At 45.2% G+C, this 27361-nt stretch overlaps 1 protein-coding gene across 4 annotated transcripts in view; it reads right to left on the bottom strand.

Moving 5' to 3' along the window:
- Positions 1–1188: 1188 nt before the first annotated feature.
- The window catches only part of RNF121 (ring finger protein 121), a 38670-nt gene continuing 12497 nt past the window's right edge, over positions 1189–27361 (bottom strand). For 3 of the 4 annotated variants that reach the window (XM_050941325.1, XM_050941484.1, XM_050941513.1), the window contains 7 exons: positions 26281–26422; positions 24638–24792; positions 23806–23913; positions 22838–22958; positions 14008–14180; positions 6193–6294; positions 1189–4547 (listed from right to left, as the gene is read on the bottom strand). In XM_050941325.1, coding sequence (XP_050797282.1) covers positions 4427–4547; positions 6193–6294; positions 14008–14180; positions 22838–22958; positions 23806–23913; positions 24638–24792; positions 26281–26422 — 922 coding nt within the window. In that variant the 3' untranslated portion in view covers positions 1189–4426. The remainder of the gene's footprint in view (positions 4548–6192; positions 6295–14007; positions 14181–22837; positions 22959–23805; positions 23914–24637; positions 24793–26280; positions 26423–27361) is intronic. The other variant, XM_050941409.1, reaches the window with a different exon arrangement.

Genomic DNA, 27361 nt, shown 5'->3' on the forward strand with positions numbered 1-27361 from the left:
CTGGTCCCGGACCGTGAGACATGTGGAATTCACTTAACAGGAGTAAAACTGATGGGGCAATGGGCCTAAACAAGTGACCCCACCTCATGTACTCACCAGAGTGCTTGCTAGGTAGCTGCAAAACCAATCACCCAAACAATGGATTTTTGAGTTACTCAGCCAGCAGCTGAGATTAGAAGCCAGCCGTTCCCTGGTCTGAACTGCTCTCGGGTAGGTCGAATTGGGGTGACCGCCCCAAGCCCCACACTTTGATCAAAATTGGGACTGCCCTGATATTTAGCCTTTGTCCCACATCCCGACTGATGTATGATCAGGATGCCATTTGTCCCGATAGTCAGGTGAGGAGGCAGGTGGGGTGAGGAGGCGAACAGGGAGGTGAGTGGCAGGTAAGAGGGGGGTGAGGCTGGTGGGCAGACAGCGAGGAGAACAGGGTGGGTGGGCGGATGGTGCGCCAGATGGAGAGAAGACTAGCAGGGAGGCTGATTTGTCCTGGGCCCCGCATGCCCCTAGGGATGGCCCAGCTAGCTCTAGTGTCAGGTGCTGGTCAGTCACCTACTCATTAATAGCAGAAAGCAGCACAGGGCTTGGGTAAGGTGACATATTTATGACCTAACCTAACAGCCACATTTTCTCTCCTTCCTGACAGTGTAAATACCTAGCTAGATCCTAATTCATACCGATAATGTGACCTAGACCCATCACTATCTGCCCTGTTACTTCATGTGCTACAAGCAGAACCAGGGTTTGACATTCAGATCATGTCACAGATACCTGGTGAGTCGGGGCCATCAACCATTCTTGTAACAGCCACGTGTCATCAGGGTTTGTGACTCCGCATTTACACACTGCATGACCACGTTCACTCTGGGTTTAATGGGAGGAAAGAGGGAAAACCAGCCAGCCCAGAGGGGGTAGGGGATAGATTAGTCAGAGTATGTTCATACAGAGGGACATGAGCACAGTCTAGCGGAGAGAGGGAAGACACCTTTTCCAGCTGTGACAGTCTAGACTGCTACTAGGGGAGACATATGGTTAGCTGCCAAAGAGTATTAACCACACGTGGAGTGGACACAGGTCATGTTTACAGCCAACCATGCCAATAACTGGTTAATGTATCAATCTGAAGGCCTATCATTGCCTGAACTTTGAACAGAAACAACAATAATAAAAACAAAAACACAGCACTACTCACTATCAAGGACTCTATTTTGGTTTTTGGCACAGAATTTCCAGGGTTGAGATTTCACTTTAAAAAATAGAAATAAATAAAACCTTGAATCAATGGTGAATAGGGTTACAGTCAAGTCTGATTTCTTCCAGAGCAAATAAAAGATACAGTTAACATTGCTTCAGAGCGCTCACCAAGAGGTTGGGGAAAAACATGGCTTTTGTTCAGAGGGAGATCTGCTTCGGCGCTCCCAGACTTCCCTTCTTTCCACACCGTAAGGTCTGACAGTCACTGACAGACACCATTTTGCTCACCCCAATTTGAACTCACCTGGTTTCCCTGCCCCCAGAAGTAACAATACATCCATGTTCAATGGGCAGATTTAGAAACTATTTTGTTTTAAAACCCCCACAATATGTCTGTTAGAACAAACATCTGTGGAAGTGCTACTGATATATACAGTACGTGCATGGAGTAAGGTAAATATGGAGCCCATGTAACAATAAGAACCAACCTGGACTTAACTGAGTGTCCACGAAGGAGTAACAGTGGTTTGAGTAGAACATTCTCCCCAAGAACCCTGCCCATGCACCTCAATAACCCTTGTGGCTGACCATGTTTCTGCTGATCCTGGGACCTCCACCTAGATCTGCCAATGTACCTCAGTCCTTCGGCACCATCCTTCGCTTCTCCTGGCACTGCCAGTCTTATGGGAATGATCATTAGCCTGGGGAACCATGTGGCAAAGAACCATTGATCAATCAGAATATTGTGCTATCTGCTGAGAGCCACCTAGCACAGAAAGATGTGCAGCCCTCCACAGGCCTGGGCGATTGACTTCCTAACTCTCTGGTCACTGAAAGACATGCTTGCGAGCATCAATGCTTTGCAAATGCATCACGGTAAAAATGAAGTGGAAGATGGCAGAGCTCATTCAGAAAGCCTTAAACAACCATAATACGCCAGGACCTCATGTTGCCACAACCGGTCACATGCTGCCTTGAGAACTGCAGAGTCGGGCTGTGGAGCACAGGCAGATGGGATACATCCAAGGACTGCTGTCTACGTCCCTATTCTCCAACACGTGTCAAAGTTTTTGTTCCAGAGACGCTTCCAAAGAGCTGGCCCCATAGATCTAGCAGATCCCTCTGTAGAGCATTCCTGCGGCTGTATTGCAACCAGATTGCTGCACCCAGCTCCTTTGTTCCTTATTATTCATACACTTCGCGACGATGTTAACTATTTCTTTATAGAATTTAAAACAGAGGGACGGGGATTGTAACCACCACAAATAATATATGTAGCTTTTTTCCCAGCAGACATCAGATTTGTTAGTAGACCTTGCAAGCCCATTCATGTGCTGGGGAAGTTAACATGAAAGCCCACCATACACAACTCCTGGGCTGCGCACTGAGCATGCCCAGGCTTCACAGAAAGTCAATGTGGCAGGAAGATGCTTGAACTGCGTTTCCTGAAAACGGCTCTTTAAATCATGAGCTCATCTGTATGCCCTAAGGCAAGCTTCAGTCGAAGCTCACTCATGTGTGCCATGCACAAGGACTGGCCACCTCATCCCCGTCTGAGACCGAGTCAACGCTTGCAGCAAGGTCTCCCGTTACTAAGACACCGCTGCTTTTACAATCTGTAACTCACGTATCACATGCTGGTAAAGTGAAACTTGTCAATCAGGGCCCGATTCTGACCCCGACTCAAGATGCGTAGTGCATTACAACACAAAGGGTTCCCTTGAATTTAATGGGACTGCTGAGTTAGCTAGTGAAGAAGAGTCATCATCTGGCCTTATGCGAACAGAACATATTGATAAAGCCTTTTATTAAACTTGCCAAATAGTAAAAGGCAGTTGTCCCCAGTGGGCGCCCCTGGCAGCCTGAAACAAGGTTCTGCTGTCCTCCTAAAGAAGAGGAGAACATCTCTTTAAAAGCTCTTTGGTAGGATGTTTGGATTTCAACACATCAAACAGGTTTTCCCCTCCAGCCTCATTCAGAGAAAGCTCAAAAAATGAGACAATTTGACACTTATCCCTGAAGTAGGTTTGTCTGTTCTGAGCTATTGGGAAAAGCAAACAAGCCCGAGCAGCCGTCCCCTTTTTGGGATGACAGAAGGAGGTGAGGGGGCCAATCCAAACCGGGTCAGGTCTGCGCAGCGGGTAGAAAATACACTGCCATCAAAAAATGTGACATTAGCCTGAACGTTCCAAAAAATGGAAGAGCACAGACAGAAGCGGCTTGCCCCATAGACTATGTCCATAACAGAGGTCAGATGTGCAGGTTCATTTCTTCGGTTTAGTACCTGGCTCGCCAGGTCGGGAGATGAGTACGCCCTCCTTTGTCCCTTAGTGTTGTGCACCGGAAGCAAGTGCACGCCCCAGGTGTAGTCTCTCCCCTGTGCACTGAACATACGATGCAGGCTGTGATGTTACCCTCCCTTCGCTGTAGTCGGCTACCTGACTGCATTCCACGTTTGCAGTGAGCCCCTCAATCATGGGCCCAGCGCTCTGCACCTGTTCTCCTGGGCAGCGCTAACCACAGGTGGATTCCTAGGTTGTTCTGCATGTAGATGCATTTGACAGGGCATGAGTTGTTAAGTCCTAGGTCTCATGCCTCCAGCTGCACAGTTCTGAGCTTCGCTCGCAGCAGGTGCCTTTTCTCTGGTTAATGCATATACTCTTTCAGAATCCTGCCCTGACTACGGGGGAATCCAGGTGGCTTTTCCAGCAATCAAGGGCCACAGGTGCCCTCTGCCACCATCTTACAGCAGAGGCGCTGGCAACTGCTGTGAAGAGGAGACCTGAGCAAGTGGTGAGGGATCTGATTTAGCCAGAGGAGGTGCGAAGGTACCTAGCAAGCTGCTGTGGGTTTCTGAGAGAGGTCTCTGCTAGCTTCCAAAACCAGCTTGGTTTTCTTTGTTCTAGGGGAATAAGACAACTAAGTGGAGAGGTGGTTGGAGGGAAGTGGGACAAACATTAATTTCCTTTTTAATCTGCAATATAAAGTTTTAAATATGCTCATTAAAATAATTGTTTTAAAAAAGAATACCCTTCCCCCACCCCAGCATAAACCCGCTTTGCTAGGAGCTGGCCAGTGCCAAGTCTTTCCCTTAGTCCCCGGAGACGTGTTGTGGGCGTGTAAGATCCTGAGAGGTGAATGATACAAGCAAGTCTTCCTGGCCAGCTGCTGCCCTCCACCACTGCTGTTGAAGTCCTGCTGTGATGTCCACAGCTCACTGGCCGCTCAGGATTTATTCCAGCCCCAGGATGTAGTTGATACCTTGTACCAGTCCAATGATAACGGGTTGCCAGGCCACCAGATAGCGTAGCCAGTCGAGCAGCTGCCCGTACATGACGTGAGGCCTTTCCCAGCTGTACACGGAGAGTTAAGCAGCAAAACAGGGAAGCAGAGAGAAACATGGGGCTGGCTTGGAAGGCTGTGGGCAGGTGTCTTACCTAGTTGAAGCCTTCTGCATGCAGCCCTCTTGTTTGCATTTCTGACTTGAGGATGGCAGAATTATAGGTTATGGCAGAAAGGTCAGAGGAAGTGGACCTATCACATAGTATCAAGATGATAACCAGAGATAATAGCACACAGAGATGGGCCTTCCAATGCAGGGGTCATACAGCTGGGCTTTCATTTCCATGGGCTACGGGCTCAGGGTAGGCCGTGCCAGTAGGGGAGAAGAGCAGGGCTGGGGTCTAGCATTACCCTTGGTAACCCTTCTTGTGTGTCCAGGACAGCGACCTTCTGTGCCCTGCTGAGGGAGTCGCTGGCCTGGCAATAGCCCCTGGTAATGGCATTCAGAATAGTGCTGAGGTGTATCCCCACCCCACAGCTCAGTGTTGAAATGGGAGCCTAGGGACAGAGGAACGGTTTCTGGGCTGGAGAATGACAAGGAAAGTACTGGGGAGGGGTCTTCACCCCATAAGGAGCTATGCTACACGGCTGGGTAGCGTAGAATATCCTTAGGCACTGTTCTGATGAGGGTATGATTAGAATCTTGCCCTCTTTCAACTCAGCTTTGCAGCTACAAATGGTACTAGGAACAAGCAGTCAAAACCTGACATTACAGCAAGCAGCCAATAGCCCACGTAGAGCCGATCAGCTTAGATGAGGCCCTGTTTACCAAGTCAAGCCAGACATAAAATTCCCCTAACTCTTACCTACCAGAATAAAAGCTGAGCACAAGCACTAACTGCGGGGAAGGGGGAGAAGAGAAGTACTTGCCTCATTCTTCTGAGCAGCCTGCAGCGGGGGTGTGGTAACAGGTTTACAGTGAGGGGGGTAGGATCTTTTAGAGCAGATGTCGGCAACCTCTGGCACGCAGCTCACCAGGGTAAGCACCCTGGCAGGCCGGGCCAGTTTGTTTACTTGCTGCATCGGCAGGTTCGGCTGATTGCGGCTCCCACTGGCCATGGTTCGCCATCCCAGGCCAATGAGTGGGGAGGGGCAGGAAGCCATGGCCAGTACGTCCCTTGGCATGCAACGGGGGAGAGGAGAGTATCGAAAGTTGATGCTTAAGACAGGGAAAGCAAAACTGAGGTGGAGAAACATCTCCCCGGTCCCCCTTACACAGGGCTTTATTTTGAAGCACTTGGTAAAGGTTACCCAGTCCTCCCCCCAACCCCTGTGACGGAGCGAGAGAAGCATCACAGTTACAGATGGGGGATGAAGGGCAGGGAAGCGTCATGTCCAAGGCCATACAAGTTACTGGCAGAGCTGGGATTAGAGTTTGAGGCTTCCTTACCGCCAAGCGTGCTCATTCTTCCACCCCATGCCACCTTCGCGGTTAAGGGACTAGATCCCTGCTCCCCACTGAAGTAAATGGGAGTTTTGCCATTGCCCAGAGTGAGCCAGGGAATCAGTGGAAGAGCTGTGATTAGAAGCAAGGAGACCCAACCCTCCCTGCCCAACTCCAGCACAGTTAATAAGTTTGCAGATCACCTTCAGGGGGCAAGGTAAACAAAAGAGACGAAGTCGCTAGGATTTGGCCCCAAGACCAGAAAAGGATACGGGTTGCTAAACATTCTCTTGAGATCCACCTTCTCTTTGCAGTAAGGACACGTCTGTTTCTTCCCAACGATACACCAGCCTCGGATGCAGAACTCATGGAATCTGAAGGGTGACAAGTTAAGGGAAGCTGCTCTGGGGGGGTGAAAAAAAAACACAGCAAGAGAGCAGGAACACTGGGATTAGAACTCAGCACACCCAGATACACGAGTTGCTGCTCTAATCACAGATGAAGCCATTCAGATCTGCATGAGCAGCCACGTATTTGTTCAGTCTACTTAAATACATTTTGGCAGCCACATTTATACAAGGGAAATAATTCGGCATGAATTTAGACTTGCTGCTATGCACTGATCTCACTCCTGGGACAGGCGTGCTCTACTGTTCACATCACCCTCCCCTAGGAGATAACTGAGTAGCCAAGTCACCAGCAGAATCAAGAACATAAACCTGGCCAGTTAATCCATCAAGATTTGGCGTACAAGACAGGTTTAACGGTGGGATAGAGAGTGGGACAGTCACTATGACTTGATGGTTACAGGTGGTGCAGGTCGATGCGCATAGTCAAGGCTGCCCCCCAGTTTTCATTGTAACTCTGTTTTCTGTTGCTTATAACTACGCCAGACCTAAATCATTCAGGATGAAATTAAGGCTGAGCATGGATGGAACCGGCAATACGGACAGGCTGGAGGGCCAGGGGCAGAAGGGTCTGTAACCACTACAGAATGCTCCCCTCTCAAACCTAGAATTGAGCCCATTATTCCCAAATCTTCACATTCCTCTGCTGTCTAGCAACTAGCTGTGAAACCCATACTGTGTGGACCTGACACGAAAGGAGCTTGTGAACTGCGCCAGGTTCACCCGCATGCTCACAGCTCCGCGAAGGAACTGCCAACTACTATCCCCAGTGGGCCATGGAAGCAGAGTGGAGTACAGATAGGTCCTCCTCAAGAGGCAGCAGCTCCTGCCACGTGGCTTGGAAGGAGTGTAGTTAATGAGGCAGGAGACAGCTGGAAGATAAAACAAAATCCTGATTCTACTATGGCTCCTTGGGGCACTTATTTAGCCTCTCCCACCATGTTGGAAGTTGACTAGTTATTCCTGCGACTCTCTGAGCCAGATTCCAGACCATTACAGCCTTCTACCTCTTACCCTACAACATTGATTCTTTAACAGAGTCTTGAGGGATTTTATCAAAGGATTTTAAAAAGTCTCAATTACATCTACTGATGCACCCTTTTCTATTTTGTTGACTCCATCAACTGGTTCTAAGTCTGCCTGTCTAGCACTTGGGCCACCCCTCTTGTCATGGTTTCATGAGTGCACGATCACACTCTGGGGAAATTCTAACCATGACTAACAACCCATATCTCTAGAAGTTCAAAATTAAATTCAAAAAGGAAGTTAGAGCAGGAAAAATATATGGTCACCTTGGCAACTGTCACTCAAGGTCAGATTGCTGTCTATAGCATAATCTGTTTCCATCCCATCACAGAAATATAAAATTTCCTTAAGAAATTCTTTATTTCTCTTTTCCTTCTAATTTTTGGTCCAATATCAACCGCAGTAAGTCTGTGGTCACTAACGACAGACACCATCTACTTCCACATCACTAATTACACCATATGTACCTCCAAATTAAGTCAAGTGCTGCTTGCTTCCCTGTAGTTTCTGCTTTTGTTTTCACATTTCAACACCCTAAATGATGACTCAAATGTCCTGTTAAGCTTGAGCCTACGTACAACATCCCACCACGCCTCCGGGTAGTTGAAACCTCCGACTACCACCACCTTCTAATGACTGAGTTCTAGAAACCTGCTTCTTGCTAACCTATTGTTCACCACTCTGCTTATGCATATCATGCACTTCAAAGAACAAATAACATCTGTAGTCCATGCCCACAGAAGCTTACAATTGAATTAAGACATGACACGAAGTGAGAACAAGCAGTATATAGAGAGAAAGGGTTAAAGAAAGATGAGGATTCCAGTAAGATTGTGCAGTATTTGCAGGGCTTAAATTCAGTCACAGCTGTCCAGAGCAGAGCCCTGGTGGGGGTTGTGTGCAGGGCTCTGGGAAATACTATATGAGAATTTAAGCCCTAGGTATTTGCATATCTTGATGGCAGTATTGTTTTTCAGTTGGAGCAAGGAAGTGATGGGAATAAGGTTAGAAAGAAGCAGGGAATGGAAGGTAGGTGAGATGATAGGGAAGACGGGGCTAGGAACAGAACTGCTGTAACTAGCAGTTAATATCAGAGGGGTAGCCGGGTTAGTCTGGATCTGTAAAAGCAGCAAAGAATCCTGTGGCACCTTATAGACTAACAGACGTAGCAGTTAATAGGAGAGGCGCAGGTGACTTGTAGATATGTAAGACCATGAAAAATAGTCAGGGCAGGAGGGCAGCAGGATAGGAGGAGGTAGAGTTTGAGAACACAGGAAAAATAAAAATGAGGGGGTGAGAGGAGGAGAGGTATAAGACAGGTAGAGAGCAAGGCAGGAGGACACACGGTACTGTAGGGATGTCCCATGAACCAAGATAAAAATGACGAGGAGATCTAGTGGCACCTTAGAGACTAACACATTTATTTGGGCATAAGCTTCCATGGGCTAAAACGTACTTCATCATATGCACGGAGTGGAAAATACAGTAGGCGGGTATAAATACACAGCACATGAAAAGTTGCCTTACCAAGTGGGGGGTCAGTGCTAACGAGCCAATTCAGTTTAGGTGGAAGTGGCCTATTCTCAACAGCTGACAAAAAGGAGTGAATACCAAGGGAGGGAAAATTCACTTTGTAGTGCTAATGAGGCCAATGAAATCAAAGTGGCCCATTTCAAACAGCTGACAAGAAGGTGCCAGCAGGGGGAAATTAGTTTTTGTAGTGACCCATCTACTCCCAGTTTTTATTAAGGCCTAATTTGTTTGGTGTCCCATTTGCAAAGCAATTCCAGTTCTGCAGTTTCTCGTTGGAGTGTGTTTTTGAATTTTTTTGTTGAACAGCAGCCACTTTTAAGTCTGTTATTGAGTGTCCAGGGAGATTGAAGTGTTCTCAGAACCCAATACCTTATTTGCTAGAAGTATTAAAAAGCCTCCCCAAAAACTGTAGAGATTCCAGTCTTATTTTTAACTCAAACTAACAAACTCATCTGTAAATCCTCAGAAAATTCAACCTACTCTCAGATCAAGTGCTGTCAAATTGAGGAGGATTTACTGTACTAATACAAAATATTGGCTACAGTATGCAAACTTCAGGATGTTTTTATTTGTATTATGGTAGCATCTCAGAGGCCTGGTCCTTGACCAAAACCCCATTGTACTGGGCCATCCCAGCCTCAAAGATCTGATAATCTAGGCCAGTGACATTTTTATCTTTCAGAGTGGTGGCCACGTTAGTCTGTATCAGCAAAAAGAATGAGCAGCACTTGTGGCACCTTAGACACTAATACATTTATTTGGGCATAAGCTTTGGTGGGCTAAAATCCACTTCATCAGATGCATGGAGTGGAAAATACAGTAGGAAGATCACACACACACAAAAATGAAGGTTGCCATACCAACTCTAACGCGACTAATCAATTAAGTGGGCTACTATCAGCAGGAGAAAACAACTTTTGTAGTGATAATCAGGATGGCCCATTTCCAAAAAGTTGACAAGAAGGTATGAGAAGAAGTAGGGGAAAAAATTACCATGAGGAAATAGGTCATTACACAAACTAAAAGCTATCCACTCCCAGGTTTTATTCAAGCCTAATTTAATGGTGTCCAATTTACAAATTAATTCCAGTTCTGCAGTTTCTCGTTGGAGTCTGTTTTTGAAGTTTTTTTGTTGAAGAATTGTGACTTTTAGGTCTGTAATTGAGTGGCCAAGGAAGTTGAAGTGTTCTCCAACTGGTTTCTGAATGTTATAATTCTTGACATCTGATTTGTGTCCATTTATTCTTTTGCGTAGAGACTGTCCTGTTTGGCCAATGTACATGGCAGAAGGGCATTGCTGACACATGATGGCATATATCACATTGGCAGATGTGCAGGCGAAAGAGCCCCGACGGTGTGGCTGATGTGATTAGATCCTATGATGGTGTCCCTTGAATAGATATGTGGACAGAGTTGGCACCGGGGTTTGTAGCAGGGTTTGGTTCCAGGGTTAGTGTTTTTGTTGTGTGGTTGCTGGTGAGTATTTGCTTCAGGTTGGGGGGTTGTCTGTAAGCGAGGACTGGCCTGTCTCCCAGGATCTGTGAGAGTGAGGGATTGTCCTTCAGAATAGGTTGTAGATCCTTGATGATATGCTGGAGAGGTTTTAGTTGGGGGCTGAAGCTGACGGCTAGTGGAATTCTGTTACTTTCTTTGTTGGGCCTGTCTTGTAGTAGGTGACTTCTGGGTACTCTTCTGGCTCTGTCAATCTGTTTTTTCACTTCAGCAGGTGGGTACTGTAGTTTTAAGAATGCTTGATAGAGATCTTGTAGGTGTTTGTCTCTGTCTGAGGGAATGGAGCAAATGCGGTTGTATCTTAGAGCTTGGCCGCAGACAATGGATCATGTGATGTGTTCTGGATGAAAGCTGGAGGCATGAAGGTAAGTATAGTGGTCAGAAGGTTTCTGGTATAAGGTGGTGTTTGTGTGACCATAGTATTGTAGTGTCCAGGAAGTGGTTCTCTTGTATGGACTGGTCCAGGCTGAGGTTGATGGTGGATGGAAATTGTTGATGATATCATTGTGGAATTCCTTAAGGACTTCTTTTCTATGGGTCCAGATGATGAAGATGTCACCAGTGTAGCACAAGTTGAGTAGGGACATGAGGGGATGAGGACTGAGGAAGCGTTGTTCTAAGTCAGCCATAAAAATGTTGGCATACTGTGGGGCCATGCAGGTACCCATAGCAGTGCTGCTGACCTGAAGGTACACAGTGTCCCCAAATGTGAAATAGTTGTGGGTGAGGACAAAGTCACAAAGTTCAGCCACCATGGTGGTATCAGGGATACTGTTCCTGGCAGCTTGTAGTCCATCTTTGTGTGGAATATTGGTATTGAGGGCTTCTACATCCATAGTGGCCAGGATGGTGTTTTCTGGAAGATCACCGATGGATTGTGCTTTTCTCAGGAAGCCAGTAGTGTCTTGAAGATAGCTAGGAGTGCTGGTAGCATGACAGGCTGGCGGAGGCAGTGGGGGCCAGGGACAATGGGCGAGGAGCCCTGCAGCCAAGGGTTGGAGCTCCATGGCCAGAGCCTGCTGGTGGGGAACTCACTAGCTGCCTGCTCCTCCAGCATGTGTGTCTCGGGGGAAGTGTGCATGGCAGGGTCCAACCCCTGCTGGTGGCCTGGGGGAGGGACCACTGCTTTGCCTCCCCCAATCACTGCCCAGGTGGATGTGGCAGGAAGAAAAGACCTTGATGGCCGCATTTGAGAAATGGTGGCCTAGATCCCTCCCAAACTGCTCAGCTTATGATGAAGAGTCATTTATTCAAAACAAATGAATTCAGAACGGTGATTATAGCCTTAAAGACAAGCGCAGCCCATAGTTTCAGACGTGTTTTCAATGTGGTCCTTATTTAGGGCCAAGTTTAGACACCCTAGCTTTAGGTCAATGGTTCTCAACCTGCGGCCTGTGGGCCACTTGCAGCCCATGTGACATCCTCAGGGCCATACACGTAGTATTGGATGCGGCCCACAATAATAAATAGGTTGAGAACCACTGCTGTAGCCCACAGGATTACTTTGCTAGCTACTATATCCTACTAATCCAGCCAGCCATATCAAATGATGTTTCTTTTTCCAAATTAATCCATTTCATTCTTATATTTTACCAGTATTAATTTATTTGAATTTAGGATGTGTTGAGGCATGTGTTTCCCAATAAGATGTTTTACTGAAACGCAAGAAGGCTACCGACCTGTATATTGGGTAAAATCTGCTATATAGCTAAAAGTATAATCAGTTAAGAGTAAATCAGCATAAAGGCTGATAATCTATGGCACAGATAGGAGTGATCCGTGAACTTTGGGGAACCAAAGGGAGGAACTAAACACAACACTGAACAGGCTTATCCGGCGTCTACAGTCAGTTGGTAACTACAGGGTACACCACAACTTGGAAGTCACCAAGAGAGCCTAGGCTGGCAGTTTTTGGAGTGAGATAATCCTTATAAATATATAGAAATTAAGTGTCAATCCACTAACCTATAAGATAAGGGTACTCATAAATTTCTTAGGGTACAGAAATAAGATTTGGGTATAGTAGGTTGGGTCTGAATTACAGTGTCAGGGTCCTATCAAATACCTTGTACGGAAGAAGTCTGGAGTGCTCTTCTAGCTTCTTGCTATTTAGCAGCCTTTAAGCTTTTCTTCTAGCTCTCTGAGCTCACTCTTTTAGTCTTTAGCTCTTCCTTTAGTCTTTGTTCTCCTATGTTCTATAGAGTATCTTCTATCACGCTCAGCTTGTGCATTATAGTAGAACTACTCAACGTTTCTAACTATTGGGGAAGCCAGCATTATCATGTTATGGGGCATGACAGGAGTGAGGCTGGTCCTTCACCTCCTATTACCAGGTCCTCAAGGAAGGATGTAAGTATGTTAAGGTAAGGTACTTACAATAGGAATATTACCACCAGGAGTTTTGGAATTTTTACTGTTTTGCAGTTATAAGTTTCATAACATTTATTATTCTTTTGTTAATCTCAAAGTTTGTGTCACTTTGGTATTGTTCTCAGCGTAAGTGTTTTTGCAGGCACCCGAGAGTCCTCTCCCGCTATAGAACTCTCCGAGTTCTTGAACCTTGTAGTCTGAATTGGGTAAGAACCTATAAGTCTTCTGGCTGGATGTGATCAGTGGCGAGCCATAACAACTAACCCATCAAGTTCAGGTCAACATGTGCTAGGTAATCTAAGCAGCGGGTCAGGCTTTTAATTGTGCCATCAGCAGAAAAGCCAGAAGACCTTTAGTAGAGACAGCCGCACAAAGTGTCTCATGCATGGGACCAGGAAGCCCAGCATCACTGGGAAACTATGTGGTTAACTATCTGCAAAGTAAGGTGCGCTCTGAAAACCACAGTGGTTTCAATCTGATCTGTGTGTTCTGTGATTTCCTCAAACATCACCTACATCAGATGCACACAAAGCAAAACTTAACCATGACAGAAGCAAGTAGAACAAGCCCCCCCCCCCCGCCCAAGAAAAATCAAAACACAGGAAGAAGCAACAGTGCAAGCTTCTCCAACAAGTCCCCTCAGACCTGCCTTGAGGAACAACCTCTATTGGCTGAATGGCTATTCCCAAACTTTGGCCTCTGGACAAAGTGCATCAACAATGTGGGTCTCTTAATGCCTGTTTTGACGGTGTGGACACTTATCCACTAAGAACTGGACCAAGACCAAATTTGTTTCCCATAGATGACCACACAATCGGATGGCAATGACTTTCTCGTTGTCAGCTTGGGCTGGTTTAGAACTGGTGACCCAGAGGTGGAAGGTTCTCACTTCCACTGGCAAATCCCTCAGTGTCTCAGCTGTCCGATTCTAGGCAAACTTACACTGTGCCTGCTCCTAAAGCAGAGACAGAGGGAAGCAATTCCTGGAAGATATGTAGGCTCCTCCATAGCTTAACCCATTCCTGAAATGCAGCCACTTCAGAAGAGAGCTGCTGCCACGCAACTGGTTCAGGTTTGTTCTTTTTATAGAGAGATGAAGTCAGGAAAGGGGGAATTCAGGGAAGTAGAATGAAGTTACCCAAACAGTAATTCTGACCAGATTCCAATAGTGACCCACAGTGGGTAGCAGGCTACCTGAGGTGCTAGCTCTCCAGCTGCTCCAGGAAGAGAAAAGGATACACATGATTGCAGGAAAGCCTGTATGTGTTCTCTATGATCCCTTCTTCGTTAACATCTACAAAGATCTGTTGGCCACACACAGCGCAGACGCTGTCAGAAAGGTGCTTCGTTGGCATTCCTGATGCGCTGTAAAACTGAATAGGATGGCGGGAGGGGACAACACAAGACAAGAACTAGTCACAATTAATGTGCATTCACTAACAAAGTCTTGCTCCTCTACAGTTCAAACTAAAGGAGTCTGTGGCAAGATTACAGTTTAACTGGCAGAGTGAGTGATCCAGTGGTCACAGCAAGGACCTGGGAATATGAACTTCTAGCTTCAGCCCCTGTCCCCTGGTTCAGCACTCCCCCTCCCCCCCACCCCGCCCCACCATGGGGCTTCAGGGGTGGACTTCAGACACCCTGCACTACTCCAGCTGCGGGGCTCTGGCTCTGGGCTTCAGCAGGTCTGGCCTTACTGGGCACCGTGGTCAAGAGGCAAGGAGTAGGGTGAGCCTGGGGTGGGAGGCAGCAGAAGGGAGCTCGAGACAATGGAGAGGGGAAGCAGTCGGGACCAGGGGCACGGGGACACAGTGGTGGCCAGGGGCACAAAAATACAACTGGACATATTTATTGTTGAGTCTGCAAAAAAATCCTACATAAATAAATTACAATGATTTATTTGGATACGTACATGTGCATATATTTTTCTTAAGTATTTTAGGAAAATCTGTGAGAGACGCCACCAACAAAAAATGGGTTGTGAGAACCCTTGTCCTAGAGACTGTTACTGTAGGAAATGGGGAGGCTGCAGGCACATGCTTAGTCACCCACCTCAGTTACACCCTCCCTGCCAGAAACACCACACTGGGGTCCCCTCAGGCTAAGCACTATTGCCATTGGAGCTGGTCAGAACATGGCTGCTCTCTTCTAGCAGCAGGTAGAATTGGGGGAAAAAAGTAAAAGAAAACCTAAAACCCCCAAAATATTTTGATTCTGAAATGCCACTGCAGTGCCCCATGGGCTAGTTGGGATTCTCCTGTATAGCTCACGCTCACTGGTCAGATTACATCTCCCATGAAGCACCATGGTCTCTCCTGTTGGTGAAGGGAGGTAGTGCAACATGTCTGGGGTGTATCGGGGAGATTATGGGCTGGGCTCCCCAGCTGGATTTTGAGGCGAACGGAAGCATGAGGCACCATAGTGGCATTTTGGAATCAAAATATCGTGGTTGTTTGGTATTTTGATGAAAAAACAGTCAGTTTTCCATGGAAGCCAGTCACATTTCAGAAAAGGTTTCATCTAATCAAAAAGAAGTAATTTCCATCAAGCACTGCTGTCAGAAAGTTTTTGACCAGGCCTATGCTAAAGCATGGGCAGTAACCAATTATTACTGTGGACTCTATACAGAGTGCAGGCACCAAGATCATAAGTGACTGGTGATTTTGGGAGCCCAACTCCAGACAGCTTAAAGGGGCATGATTATCAGAAAATGCCAAGCACCAGTTCTCTGAGAAATCACGTGTCATGCTAGATACCAAAATACCACGCTGCCCAAAGTCCCTTTTGAAAAATCTTGGCTGGTTAAACATAAATTGGGCACTTATGCAGAGTGATGGTCAAACCTAGAATTTAATATAAAAAAAATAAAATAAATAGAAAGGTGCTATTTGAAGGTAAGGTTTAACATGAAGGCCAATGATCTTTATAAATGCCATAGCCAGCAACTACTGAAGGGTAGCCATCTCTAGGCTGGCATAAGACAGTCATTTAATTTAGGGAAAGAGGTGAGGCAGGTTATCAAATCCAACTGAAACTGCAGATGGGGTGTGTGAGCAGCTCTGACCACCCACATAGGAAATAAGGCAAGACACCCTGAGTTCTGTGGAGAGGACCAGTGTCTGAGTAAGACCTCGGAAACCTTTTCAGCAGCACAGCTCCCCCTAGCACCATGCTGGGGCATCAGTTCAGAGAAAAGGCAGCCTCATGAGTCATCAACACAGGACGTCCCAGGCGTTGATATGAGACCAATCAATCGATGTAGTATCTGAATGGCTGCCTTGGGAGTCTCCCTTCCAATACTAAATCAGGCCTGCAACTCTTTTGCTGATGAAATAACAGCTTGAGCTGTATGTTGGCAGGTTAAAAAAAAAACAAACACAAAAACAAAAAAAAACCCTGAACCAGCACGCTGCCTTTTAACCAAGCCCACACTTCGTTCATCACTTTAGCTGTGTCTGATCGGACAGAGTCTCTGACCCCTAAAGAAGAGGGAGACTGGAACAAGAATACTATTTTAGGGCTTTTGCTTTCTCTGGAGAAAGCATTCAAACCCAAGTCACAGAATAGTTCTCGAAACAGCAGAAATATGTTTGACGACACAGGAAGTGCCAGACTGGATCAGACCAGGGGCTGTCTAATCTGCAAACTGTTAGTGTCCAACAGCAGCAGGGTACAAGTTGTTTCAAGGAAAGTGAAAGAAACCCTGCAGCAATTATGCAATGGTCTTCCCTTGAAGTTTATTCTTTACCCTCACCAGAGAGCAGCTGACATATCTTGAGAGAGGTCTGTAAACCTTCTAATCATTTCCTAAATTTAACCTTTAGTCAAAATGCAGATTAGCAGACAGCAAGGAAGGGTTAGTCATATCTAAAGCTCTTGGTCTTAGTTGCAGGGAGTTCCAAAGGTTAACTATTCTGTGTACAATACGTTTTCTTCTCTCAGTTTTAATGTTCTGCTTTTCAGTTTCATCAATGTGCCCATGTTCTTGTATTATGAGAAGTGCTCATTTTACCTTCTCTCTACCCTGTTCCCTCTTATTTATCTCCTCTCCAAACCAGGTCGTTCTGACCTTTTCCGTCTCTTACACAAAGTCTTTTTATGCCTCTAGCTACTTTTGTTATGTCTCTGAACCCCTTTTACGTGAGAAAGGTGCCCATGACTGAACATGCTATTCCACAAGGGCAAAAAAAAATGGGTTTATACAACTGCACAGTCATTTTACTATTTATTCCACTCCACGTGCATCCTAACCTCAGTGGCTGCACACTGAGCTAGACTTTTTCAGTGCACCACCTGCAACACCTCTCAGGTCTTTTTCTGTCCCTCCACAGACAGATGACTACCTGATATCAGAACCCAGGCCTGGTCTGGCAAAGCCTTCTTGGAAAGGAAGGAATGAAGCCTTCGTTCCCTAGTTCTGTGGGCTCACGGTGTGAAGGCCTAATGCAGTGATAGGAGGAATGGTCTGCCTCCCCGGAGGATGGAGTCTGTGCATCTATGTCTGGGAAAGTGGAAAGGCACAACACACTGACTAGAACCATCCTTAGATTCTTTGGAAGTTGGCTGTGCCCTATCAGAGCAGCCCAAACATCCTAATCCAGATAAAGTTAGAGGCCACCTCAAAAAGGTGACTTAATTCTGAGAGCCAAGATGGTCTGGGACATAACCCCATGTTCTGGGTGTCCCCAAGCCTCTGATTGCCAGAAGCTAGGACTGGATGACAGTGGATGGATCAGTGGATAACTGCCCTGTTCTGTTCAATTCCTCTGAAGCATCTGGCAGAGGTCACTGTCGAGAGACAGGACACTGGGCTAGATGGACCATTGGTCTGACCTGCTATGGCCATTCTCAGGTTCTTATAACAAGGGACCCTTATGACCCCAAACTCAGCAGCCAGTTTTCATGTTATTAGATCATCCATTGGAGAAGCTGAGGTTTTAGGACCCTGTTCGCTCTTCCACAGCATCTTTCATAACATGACCTCAAAGCACTTCATAAATATAAATACAAACATCACACCAGCACAAGAGAGGGTTTTCATCCAACACTGAAGAGAAGCACCCTTGAGAAGAAACACGTTTAGGATTGGAGATGGAACTCAATACTGTAGGCAAATGAAACTACAACATAATTAGGCCCGTGCTCCCCATTGCCATGCTGGAGCCTCTGCATTTATTTACTGACAAAAAAACTTGAAGAATTTTAAAATACTGTGTGCAGAATTTTAAGTTTTTTGGCACAGAATTTTTAATTTTTTGGTGTAGAATGCCCTCAGGAGTAGCACCTCCAGCACAGCACAGATTAGCACCACGCTGAACATTGGTTTGGTACCAGCTCAGAGGGCAGAATGCTACCTAGGGTTCACAGATCTATTCTCTGCAGAACCCAGGTGTTCTTTAGGGAGGTCTCAGAAGCTGAGCGACTCACAAATTTCTGGGTTCCCAATTAACTCAGGTGTCATTGTGGACAGCTCAATGGTAAGCTTCTGCTCAATGGAAAAAATCCAACAAGATGTTAGAATGTGTGTGGAATAGAACAGAAAACACTGATTGTGATGCCATTGTATAGATCAGCGGCATGCCCTGTTGTGGAATACTGTGTCCAGTTGTGGACTATTAAAAAGAGAAATAAGCACTTCCCTGTGTCACAGAGCAAGCAGGGCTCAGAGGAAGCGATGAAGAGCGATTAGAAACATAGAAATACTTGCAAATGAAGAGGCAATATGCTAGCACACACAATAGTGACTTGTACAGAGAAGGTACACGGGGTGCTCTTTACTCATAATCCAAGAACAAACGACGTGCTGTTACACTGAAAGACAACAACAAGTGTAAAACTAACAGAAGGGATTTAATACAACTCACCGCCACCAGATATCATTGAGAGAGAACTCAAAGAGACCAGAGATGTAAATGGGTAACTAGACAGCATAAGACTCCAGAAGGGATATAAACCCTCAGACTTCAAGGCATACACCAACCGTTAACTGATGGGGGCCAGAAAGAAGCTTCCTACTGTGGTTAAGTTATTCTATATTTGTCCACTAGACAGGTGGTACTGGCCACAGGCAGAGACAGGATACTGGACTAGAAGAACTGGTTTGATCCATTACTACAGTTCTTATGTTCCAATCCAAATATTGAGCAAGCTCAGTTCTGTTCAGCTTTTGAGATCTGACTGTAGCATAATATAACTGTTAGGGCAACAAAGGGGCTTAACTCTGGACACTTCAGTATTTAAATTCCTTCTAGTTTACCTACATCTTTCAAAGACGAGCAACACATGATTAAGGAGCTAGACAGACTGATTGATGACAAATGTAAAACCATAGTTAACTCCACAAGTCTTTGGTAGGGTGGAAATACCAAAAAGGGAGAGATCATTTAGGTTGGTTTCAAGCCAGACTTGCTAAAGTTGAAACCTACAAAGATTGTGGAATGGTCTCCCAAAGTGGACAATGGCATGGTCACTGCTGTGTCACTCTGAACGAGGCTGGACAAACCACTAGTGGATAAAGCCTTTACAAAGGTACCAGGGAGGATGACTAGACCCGTTAGTTCTTTGACCATCTCCAACCTCATTTTGAGGGACAAGCAGCATTAGAAGATCTGCTTCAATTCTAGGCCTGTCACTGTTGCTATGAATCTTCAGATCTGAAGAAGAGCTCCGACGAGCTCAAAAGTCTCTCTTTCAGCAAGAGAAACGGGTCCAATAACGGATATTACTTCATCCACCAGGGTGAATAAAAATCAATAATGTAAAAATTAACCAAAAAAAATATCAGATTTTGATTTAGGTCGTATTTTTTTTGATAAAATGCTTTTTAAGGAAAAAACCTTCTAAAGATACATTATAGCTCAGAGACGGAATAGGGATTGTATACTATAGAATTAGAGACAATATATTCATGTAATGTTTAAGAAAAGTTTTGTAAATGAGTTCCAATAGTTCATGGATAAGGGACTCAATCATATGGGGCTCCAGGGGCTTCTGTAGAAATTAACCTAAATAATCTATCTACTCAGTGGGACTCAGTGCTCAGTCTAGAACATACCATCAGAGATGCTTAGTTTTGCAGTTCTCAAACTGTGGATTTGTGTCTCCAGAGATAACAGCAAAAATGTTTTAAAATAAATGAATGAATAAATATTATAGAGGTGACAAACAACAGACCTCAACCCTACTGTCCCTCTGCAAATTTGTGTACACAGAGTCAATTCCTTACCTCTCTCTACAAAGTGAAGTTTCAAACAGTTCAGTGAATAGAAGGTTGTTGGGGGCGGAATAGATCATTGATTTGATATCTAACATACCATTCTCTCACTAGGAGGGAAAACCTATAATGGCAGCAGGCCATAAGAGAGACCCATTTTGGGCATATGAACCGTTCAAGAAATATGTTTGCAGATGATGTTTTAAAGAAAGTCACACCAGTGAACTGGTGGAAGTCACTTAAGCACTTGGATTCAGAGACTGTTGAAGTGATAATCTCACTTAACAGCAGTAGCTTCTTCTGCCGGTGTAGAAAGAATATTTTCTTCCTTTAGACTAATTCATTCCAAATTGAGAAATCGTTTGGGACCTGAAATAAAGCAAGAAAGCTTGTTTTTCTTTTCCAGATTATGAACAAACAGGAAAATGAAGGTGAAGATGACTGAGTTAGCTGCAGAAGTCAATATTTTAAGTTTCTCACGTTGACCTGACAGTCAATTTAATTTGTTTTTTTTGTTAATACTTCATTTAACTATTAAGAACAATTTTAACAAAAAATAAACCTGATTTTAAAAAACTTCAATGTTTAACTAAATTCAAAAGTTCATATGGTTTGTTTTGTAAAATTATAATATGTTTGCTGTTGAAAAAAATCCAGAAGACATAATGTTTTTTTTCGTAAATAAAACAATTGAAATGTCTGTCTGGTGATGTTCTCCATGGAAAAAAAATCCTCCAAATATAAAATGATGAACCTGTTGAATTGGAGACAGTTCACCTCCCAATGACTTCATAAATATCTGCTTCAATTACTTTTGGTCAATGAAATAACCAAACAATCATTCATTTTCTGATATATCTGTAAAACTATTCTGAAAAAAAGTTTTCAAAATAAATCACTGTTTAAAAAATGTATAGTGTGTACCTTCTAAAAATTAAACCTACATCTGAGTTTTGAAGAATATGTATTAAGGTTGTAACAACCAACAAGAGTGCACTTTTATGTAGAAATCCATGATTAAAATAGAGTCATCCTGACTAGTGATTTAAATCAAATCTTCCCTTTCACCCATCTCTTCTCACTGCTGCTCTGATTCATTCTTCTCACTCAGAAAGAGCTATAGCGCCAGCTAGTGGAAGATTCTATGATGTATGGCAGCCTCACAAAACTACCCATGAAAATGTATCAAGCCAAGCCCAAGAAGTCCACTTGTGCAGCCTTTATCAGGAAGAAACTAATGAGAACCCACTAGCCCCAGCTTCCCCCCCCCCGAAAGACAGACAGAAAGACAAGTTTCCTTGCCCAAGACATGAAGAATTTTTCAAGGCTGATTAAATTCCCCAGTCCAGTGGAAAGAACAGTGTTTAAGACAGGAAAGCCCTCGGGCCAGCTGCATGAAGTGATGGATTTCACACTACAAAGACAGAGCCATAGCTAAAAGGAATTTGAATTGCTCTAGTGCACTGTGTGATCCCTGAGATCAACTCTGGAAAGGGGGAACTATTCTTCTTTGGAACCAGTACTTCCCTCCCCCCCCCCCTTTTCAAGCTGGGACATGGTTAATATACCAAAGATGGAGAGAAGGGGTTGGAAGGAGACACATTTAAAGGCATCACCATGGGAACTGAATATCCTCCGTTGGAGTCAACAGATCAGAAGGTAGGAGGTCACTTCCTGAAAATCATGGATTCTTGTGCGAGCTTAAGAACCACAGTAGTCCAAGCATTCTCCATAGATGCTTTAGTGCTGGGAGGCTGAGGAGAAAGAACCATCCATTTTCCAAAAAGAGGACAGAACTTTAGTACAGAGCTGTATGTCAAAAGAACTAACAGATTAGACATTTCTGAAGAGAAGGAACTAGACTACATGGATGTGTGGTCTACTCCATCCCACATTGCTTAAGTTGCTAAATAGCATACGGCAAACTGGAAGAGGGGAGCTATACTGAAGAGTTTATTGGGCTACTGGGATTCTTTGCCCTTGTATAGATGAGTATATTAGACAGAATCTATCCATGAGGGAAACTCACAGGCTCTACCCATTTCTTCAGTGGCCTGTTCAGTTCATGTAGAAAAGAAACTGCCTGTAATTGTGGTCTTCAAGAGTCAAGTTCTCTTAAGGGAATGATTAGCCCCACCATTTATTACAGCAGCTCTCAAACCTGTGGATTGGAATACAAGGGGTTAATGAGCATCCTCCTATCTAAGATTGTCTGTTGAAGCAAATTTACTCCATCGCATGCAGTAGGAGCCAGCCTCATGCCAAGAGCTCTCCCATAACCCCCTGTGCAGGCTGCTGCGGCACCTTCGTTGTGGAGGACTGGCTATTAGAACTGGGGCGACTAAGAAGTGGAGAACCCTGACTCAGCAATACTACTAACCACCTTCTCAGTGAGCACCAAAGAAGAAAGGAAGATGTTGTAGGCCATAACGTGGAACAGGTACATGGGGAAGTGGTTGGAGTGACAGACTGAAGGAAAGGGTAAATCATTCACTTAAGGTCTAATAATAATAATACCACTTGGACCTGCTGAGAGGCATGGTAAAAGGGTACGAATCAATGGTGGGCTCCACCTTAACATGACGTCTTAAACCATCTTTACGCATATGGGATGCCAGAAAAAGAAAGCAGCAGCCTTCAGAAGGGCACAGAAGACTTACGGAACATCCATGCTTAGACACTCAATTTAGACAAACTTGAAGAAGCTGCTCTTGTGTGTCATCATTTCTGAGCCCCCTTCCCCATGAAAAGAGAGTGTTACAGAAGCAACCTTCACAAGGCGGCATCTTGTGATTAAACATGCCACTGAAGAGAATAACCACAGCTCAAGGAAACGGTGTGGCCATGCCAACTCACCCCTATGGTTGATGCCATGTAATCCGCACACATTTCAGCAAAGTCCCTCTCAAGTACTCCGTAATAAAGGCCATAGAACAGGAGGGAAACACCAAAATCCATTGCATCTTCCGGTTTGATTCTGCAGTGCAAGAGGCAGAAAAACGTCAAACAAGTTCTTCAGTCAAACAAAGTTGCTTCACTGAACATATGAACAGCTAGCCTGCTGTAAAAACAGAGCATCAAAGGCCTCATTAGCAATATTTAATAGTGTACTAGGAACCTCATCTACCATGTAAGCATTCAACAGTGGTGACATGCACGACTGCCATGTCAATCCCTGTAAATACCAGATCTTCGGGAATTTTGGCAAGAGTTGCCATCTTCTAAATGCAGCAATATGCATTAATGCAGCATCTTGTGCTTGTGAATCTGTTTTGAAGGAGGTCCGACTAGATGATCACAGTGGTCCCTTCTGGCCTCGGAATCTACAATCCTTAAATTGCCTAATGTGTATGGAGTCCATATCTTTCACTGCTACACTAGGACCACAGCCTTGCTTGTTCTAATTGTGAATTCTCAGGCAGTGTTTCATAGCTAGATTTAAGGGGTAGTTCTAAGAGACAGGGGCTTCAGTTGCTGTTGTAGGTAATCAACATCTCTCAAGAAGAGAGAAAAAGATAGCCAGGAGTCTCCTTGACCATCAAGGCTGGAGATGTTACACAGTGGCAAATAACTGTAGAGCACAAAATAGACACAAATCACAGAGCCTAACTTCTCCATGCCTCTGTCTACAGCCAAAAGAAAAACTAGTCAGCACTTTGGTCTCCTACCTTATTGATGACACGACTAGGAATATTATATATATATATATATGGCAGTACCTATTTCCCAATGTGTTTTAAAGAGCCCCATAGCTAACACTTGGCTCTATACAGCCTTGCCATTTTAACTCTTTGATGGGAGCTAAGCAGCTAAGATTTACTCACCTGAACAACAAGTTAAGACCAAAAAGAGTGAACATTACAGCCATGTACCCAACAATTCCAGTGGCATAGCTGATCTTGTATATCAGCAGAAACCATTTATAGACCAGCCTGCAAAACAAAAACACACCCCCAAAAGTGAAGTGATTTTACAGGTATTTTGAAGGGAGTTTCATGGAACACCTGAAGGAGTTTTAAGATTCTAACTAAAGCTAGTTTATCACTTAGGCCATTTGAGCTGTTCATATGAAAGGGAAGATAATGGGTTGCCCATTGGCTGGGGAGCCAGATTTTCAGAGTTCTAATCCCAGCTCTGACACGTACTCTGCCTGTGACTCTTGGCAAATCATGATGTATGGAATGTCATGACTTAAGTCCAGTACTTCATGACCTTCCAGGGATAGAAAATACCCCCACTAGGACATGGCTCCACGTATAGCCCAGCAGGGCTACGATCTACCAGGCTTTCCACCTGTTCCTCAGGTCAGCAGAGATTCTGGAGAAAATTAATATTTCAGTGACAGGCTGATTTTGTTTGAAGCTGATTAGTTGTCAGCAATGTTAGATGCACTCCTGACAGAGATGATTAGTGGGTAGAATCCAAGTGAGACGGTCAAAGGAGTGTGATTAATACAGTCCCATCATAGGGCCCCTGGCACAAGGTGGGAATATTACTGGAGTCGGAAGCTGAACTGCAAAGCTGAAGCAAAGCAGTAAGTCTGTTGCATGGAAATCTGAATAAAGCCAGCTACCTGCTGCCCTCACAGAGGCAGCCTGCACAAAACCATGTCTAGTTTTTGGTTCATGTGGCTTATAAGGAGATGATCATGCTAACCTCGGAGTTGTCTGCACAAGAGGTTTACGAGTTGCTCTGAAAGTGACAAAGGCTGTGACAGCAGAGAAGAGAACCCAGATCACCAGGAATCGCCACCAGTGCAGCTTCGCTGTGAAATAAAGTGGAACAACCCACATCTGGAAGAGGGTCACCATCTGCAAGAACAAAACAAAGGCATTTCAGCAAAAACTGAGCTCTCACACTGAATGGCATTGAAACCAATACTGGCTGCCCCGCTGTTCCCCCATGCCTCTATTAAAGAGAATACACTCTTGGTTGTCCAGCCCTGGACACTATGAAATCTGAATGAAATAATGCTACCCAATGTTTTTTCAGTGGGTTCAGCGAGGGGCGAGATGGGACAGATAGTGGGAAGGTTTAAACCAGAGGGAGAAGTCATTGTAATATTGTAAATAAGCTACTGGGGTTTGCTCATCTCTGCTAGAAGAGGCATATATGCTCAATACTTGTCTCATCATTTTTTGTAAGACGGCCACAGCAATTTTCTCCTGTTTGAGGTTCTTAAGAGTTTACCCACACATCCCTCAAAGCAGATACTAAACAGGTGTACACAATAAGCTTCAGCTATTCCGTACAAATCCTTTCCCAGCACAAAGTTTTTGCAATGCAAATGGAATTGCTTGCAAAACCACCACGTAGGAAACAAGACATTGTCTGGCAGTGTTAATTGGCATCATGAGGCTTGGAAGAGCGGAGGGTGTGGAGAATCCCCTGTTGTTCTTGAATGGAACGATATTCCCTGAAGTACAGTCTGATGCATCAAGTTAGCAAAATCAATGGTAGCAGAGTGACCAACAGGCTTGAGAGGATTCAGCAAACCGAGCGATCGGACAAGGATCTGTGAGCATTCAAATGGCAAATGAGGTCAGCGACCATGAAATCCAGCTTCCACTTAACCAGTCTGCGTTATTCTGAGTAACAATGGTGAAATCCAGCTTCCATTTACATTGTTCTGAGTAACATCAGAGGTGAGATCAATTTGTTCCATTGCCTCCTTAAGGGCTAACACAACTTGGTATAAGCTCCTTACTAGCAAAGAGTTACATATGCCATTGGTTCTCAGCCAGGGTCCGGGGCCCCCTGGGGAGCTGTGAGCAGGTTTCAGAGGGCCCATCAAGCAGCTAGCATCAGACTCACCGGGGCCCAGGGCAGAAAGCTGAAGCCCCACTGCATGGGGCTGAAGTCCAGGGCCCTGAGCCCAGCCACCCAGGGTTGAAGCCAAAGCCTGAGCAACTTAGCTTTGCAGGGCCCCTGTGGCATAGGGCCCCAAGCAATTGCCCTGCTTGCTACCCCCTAACGCTAGCTCCACCTTTCATACACAGAAAATCAGTTTTTGTGACACAAGTGGGCTGTGGAGGTTTCATAGCATGTTGGGGAGGAGGTCAGAAAGAAAATGGTTGAGAACCCCTGAGATATGCTACACCGATAAGGAAATTGTATTTTTATGGCTTACGTGGCCTATGTCTCTCATACAGTTCCAATGCGCACTGTTGGACAGCGAAGATTTCAACATCATACGGTAGTCAGAGAATGGCATTAATACAACTGTTTATACAGTAAATGCCAGCTCCATTCAGCACCTGCAGCCAGAGGGTGGATGAAAGAGAGTGGGAAACACTTACATTGTAGGAGCGAGGATGTCTCTGTTTCCACTGTACCAAGAGGAGCTGTGCAACCACTAGCGTGGCAATGAGGATGAGGACCATTTCGGCATGCATGGCCTCGTGACCACGGTGCTTGGCGTGCATCCGAGCATGCTCGACCCTGAAATGAGAACAAGGCAAGGCAAGTCAAGTCTGGAGTGCACAGGCTGGAATCAGCAAGAACCTGGTATATAGAGCAGCACAGCAGGGTTGCAGGAAAGTTTCCATGTCGGGATGGAAAGTGGCGTGGGGGAGGAGGATGTAGTGCGTGGGAGGTTAGCAGGGAAGGATGCTGCTATAAATCAAGAGAGGAAAGGCAGAGGAATACAAATCTGGTCTGGCTCTCTCAGATTCTAGAGCTATAAAAACCCAGGTATTTCTTTGGCTCAAGCTCTGTGCAGACAGGAAAGATGAAGTTTGAAGTGTCTTCTTGGTGCTGTCAGACTTTGGGAGCAAGGAGAAGCAGACTGCATCTCTTGTACCTACAATCTTGCAGTTCACTAGTGCAGCATTAGTGGCTGAAAGGGTTCCCTGCTATCATGGCTAGAAGGAGAGGCCCAAGGATATGAACTGATGCCCAGCAGAAATATAAAGGGCCCAAGCAGAATAGACAAAATGTCCTTTCGCTTTAATTTTGAGTAGCAAGAGGCATCCCTCTTCCTCCTGCCCAACGAAGGGGATAGGAGCCCCAGCTCACACCTCTGCTGCAGTTCACACAACTAATTGACATCCCTTGCGTCTTTGAGAGAGGAACAGTTCTACAAGAACTGCAGGTCCCAGCATGCAATGCTTCCTATTTGAGGGCAGCTACCAGCTCATATCAAGCTGGAACTATGGGACTTGTAAGCTACATGGGCCTTACCACTATATTAAACATGAGCCCCACTGAGTTGCGTAAAGCTCATGGTTGCTCCCATCGGGCCTACAAGTCATGCTTTGGGAGCAGGAGAAAATGCTCCTAACTCATGGTTCACTTAAGACCAAGTGAGCTCAATGCAAACTGAAAATATGAAACAAAGCTACTTCTATGAGCCTTCAGGACATTTCTACTGATTAACAT

This window comes from Gopherus flavomarginatus, chromosome 1, assembly GCF_025201925.1.
Source record: "Gopherus flavomarginatus isolate rGopFla2 chromosome 1, rGopFla2.mat.asm, whole genome shotgun sequence".
In the NCBI taxonomy this organism is placed as follows: Eukaryota; Metazoa; Chordata; order Testudines; family Testudinidae; genus Gopherus; species Gopherus flavomarginatus.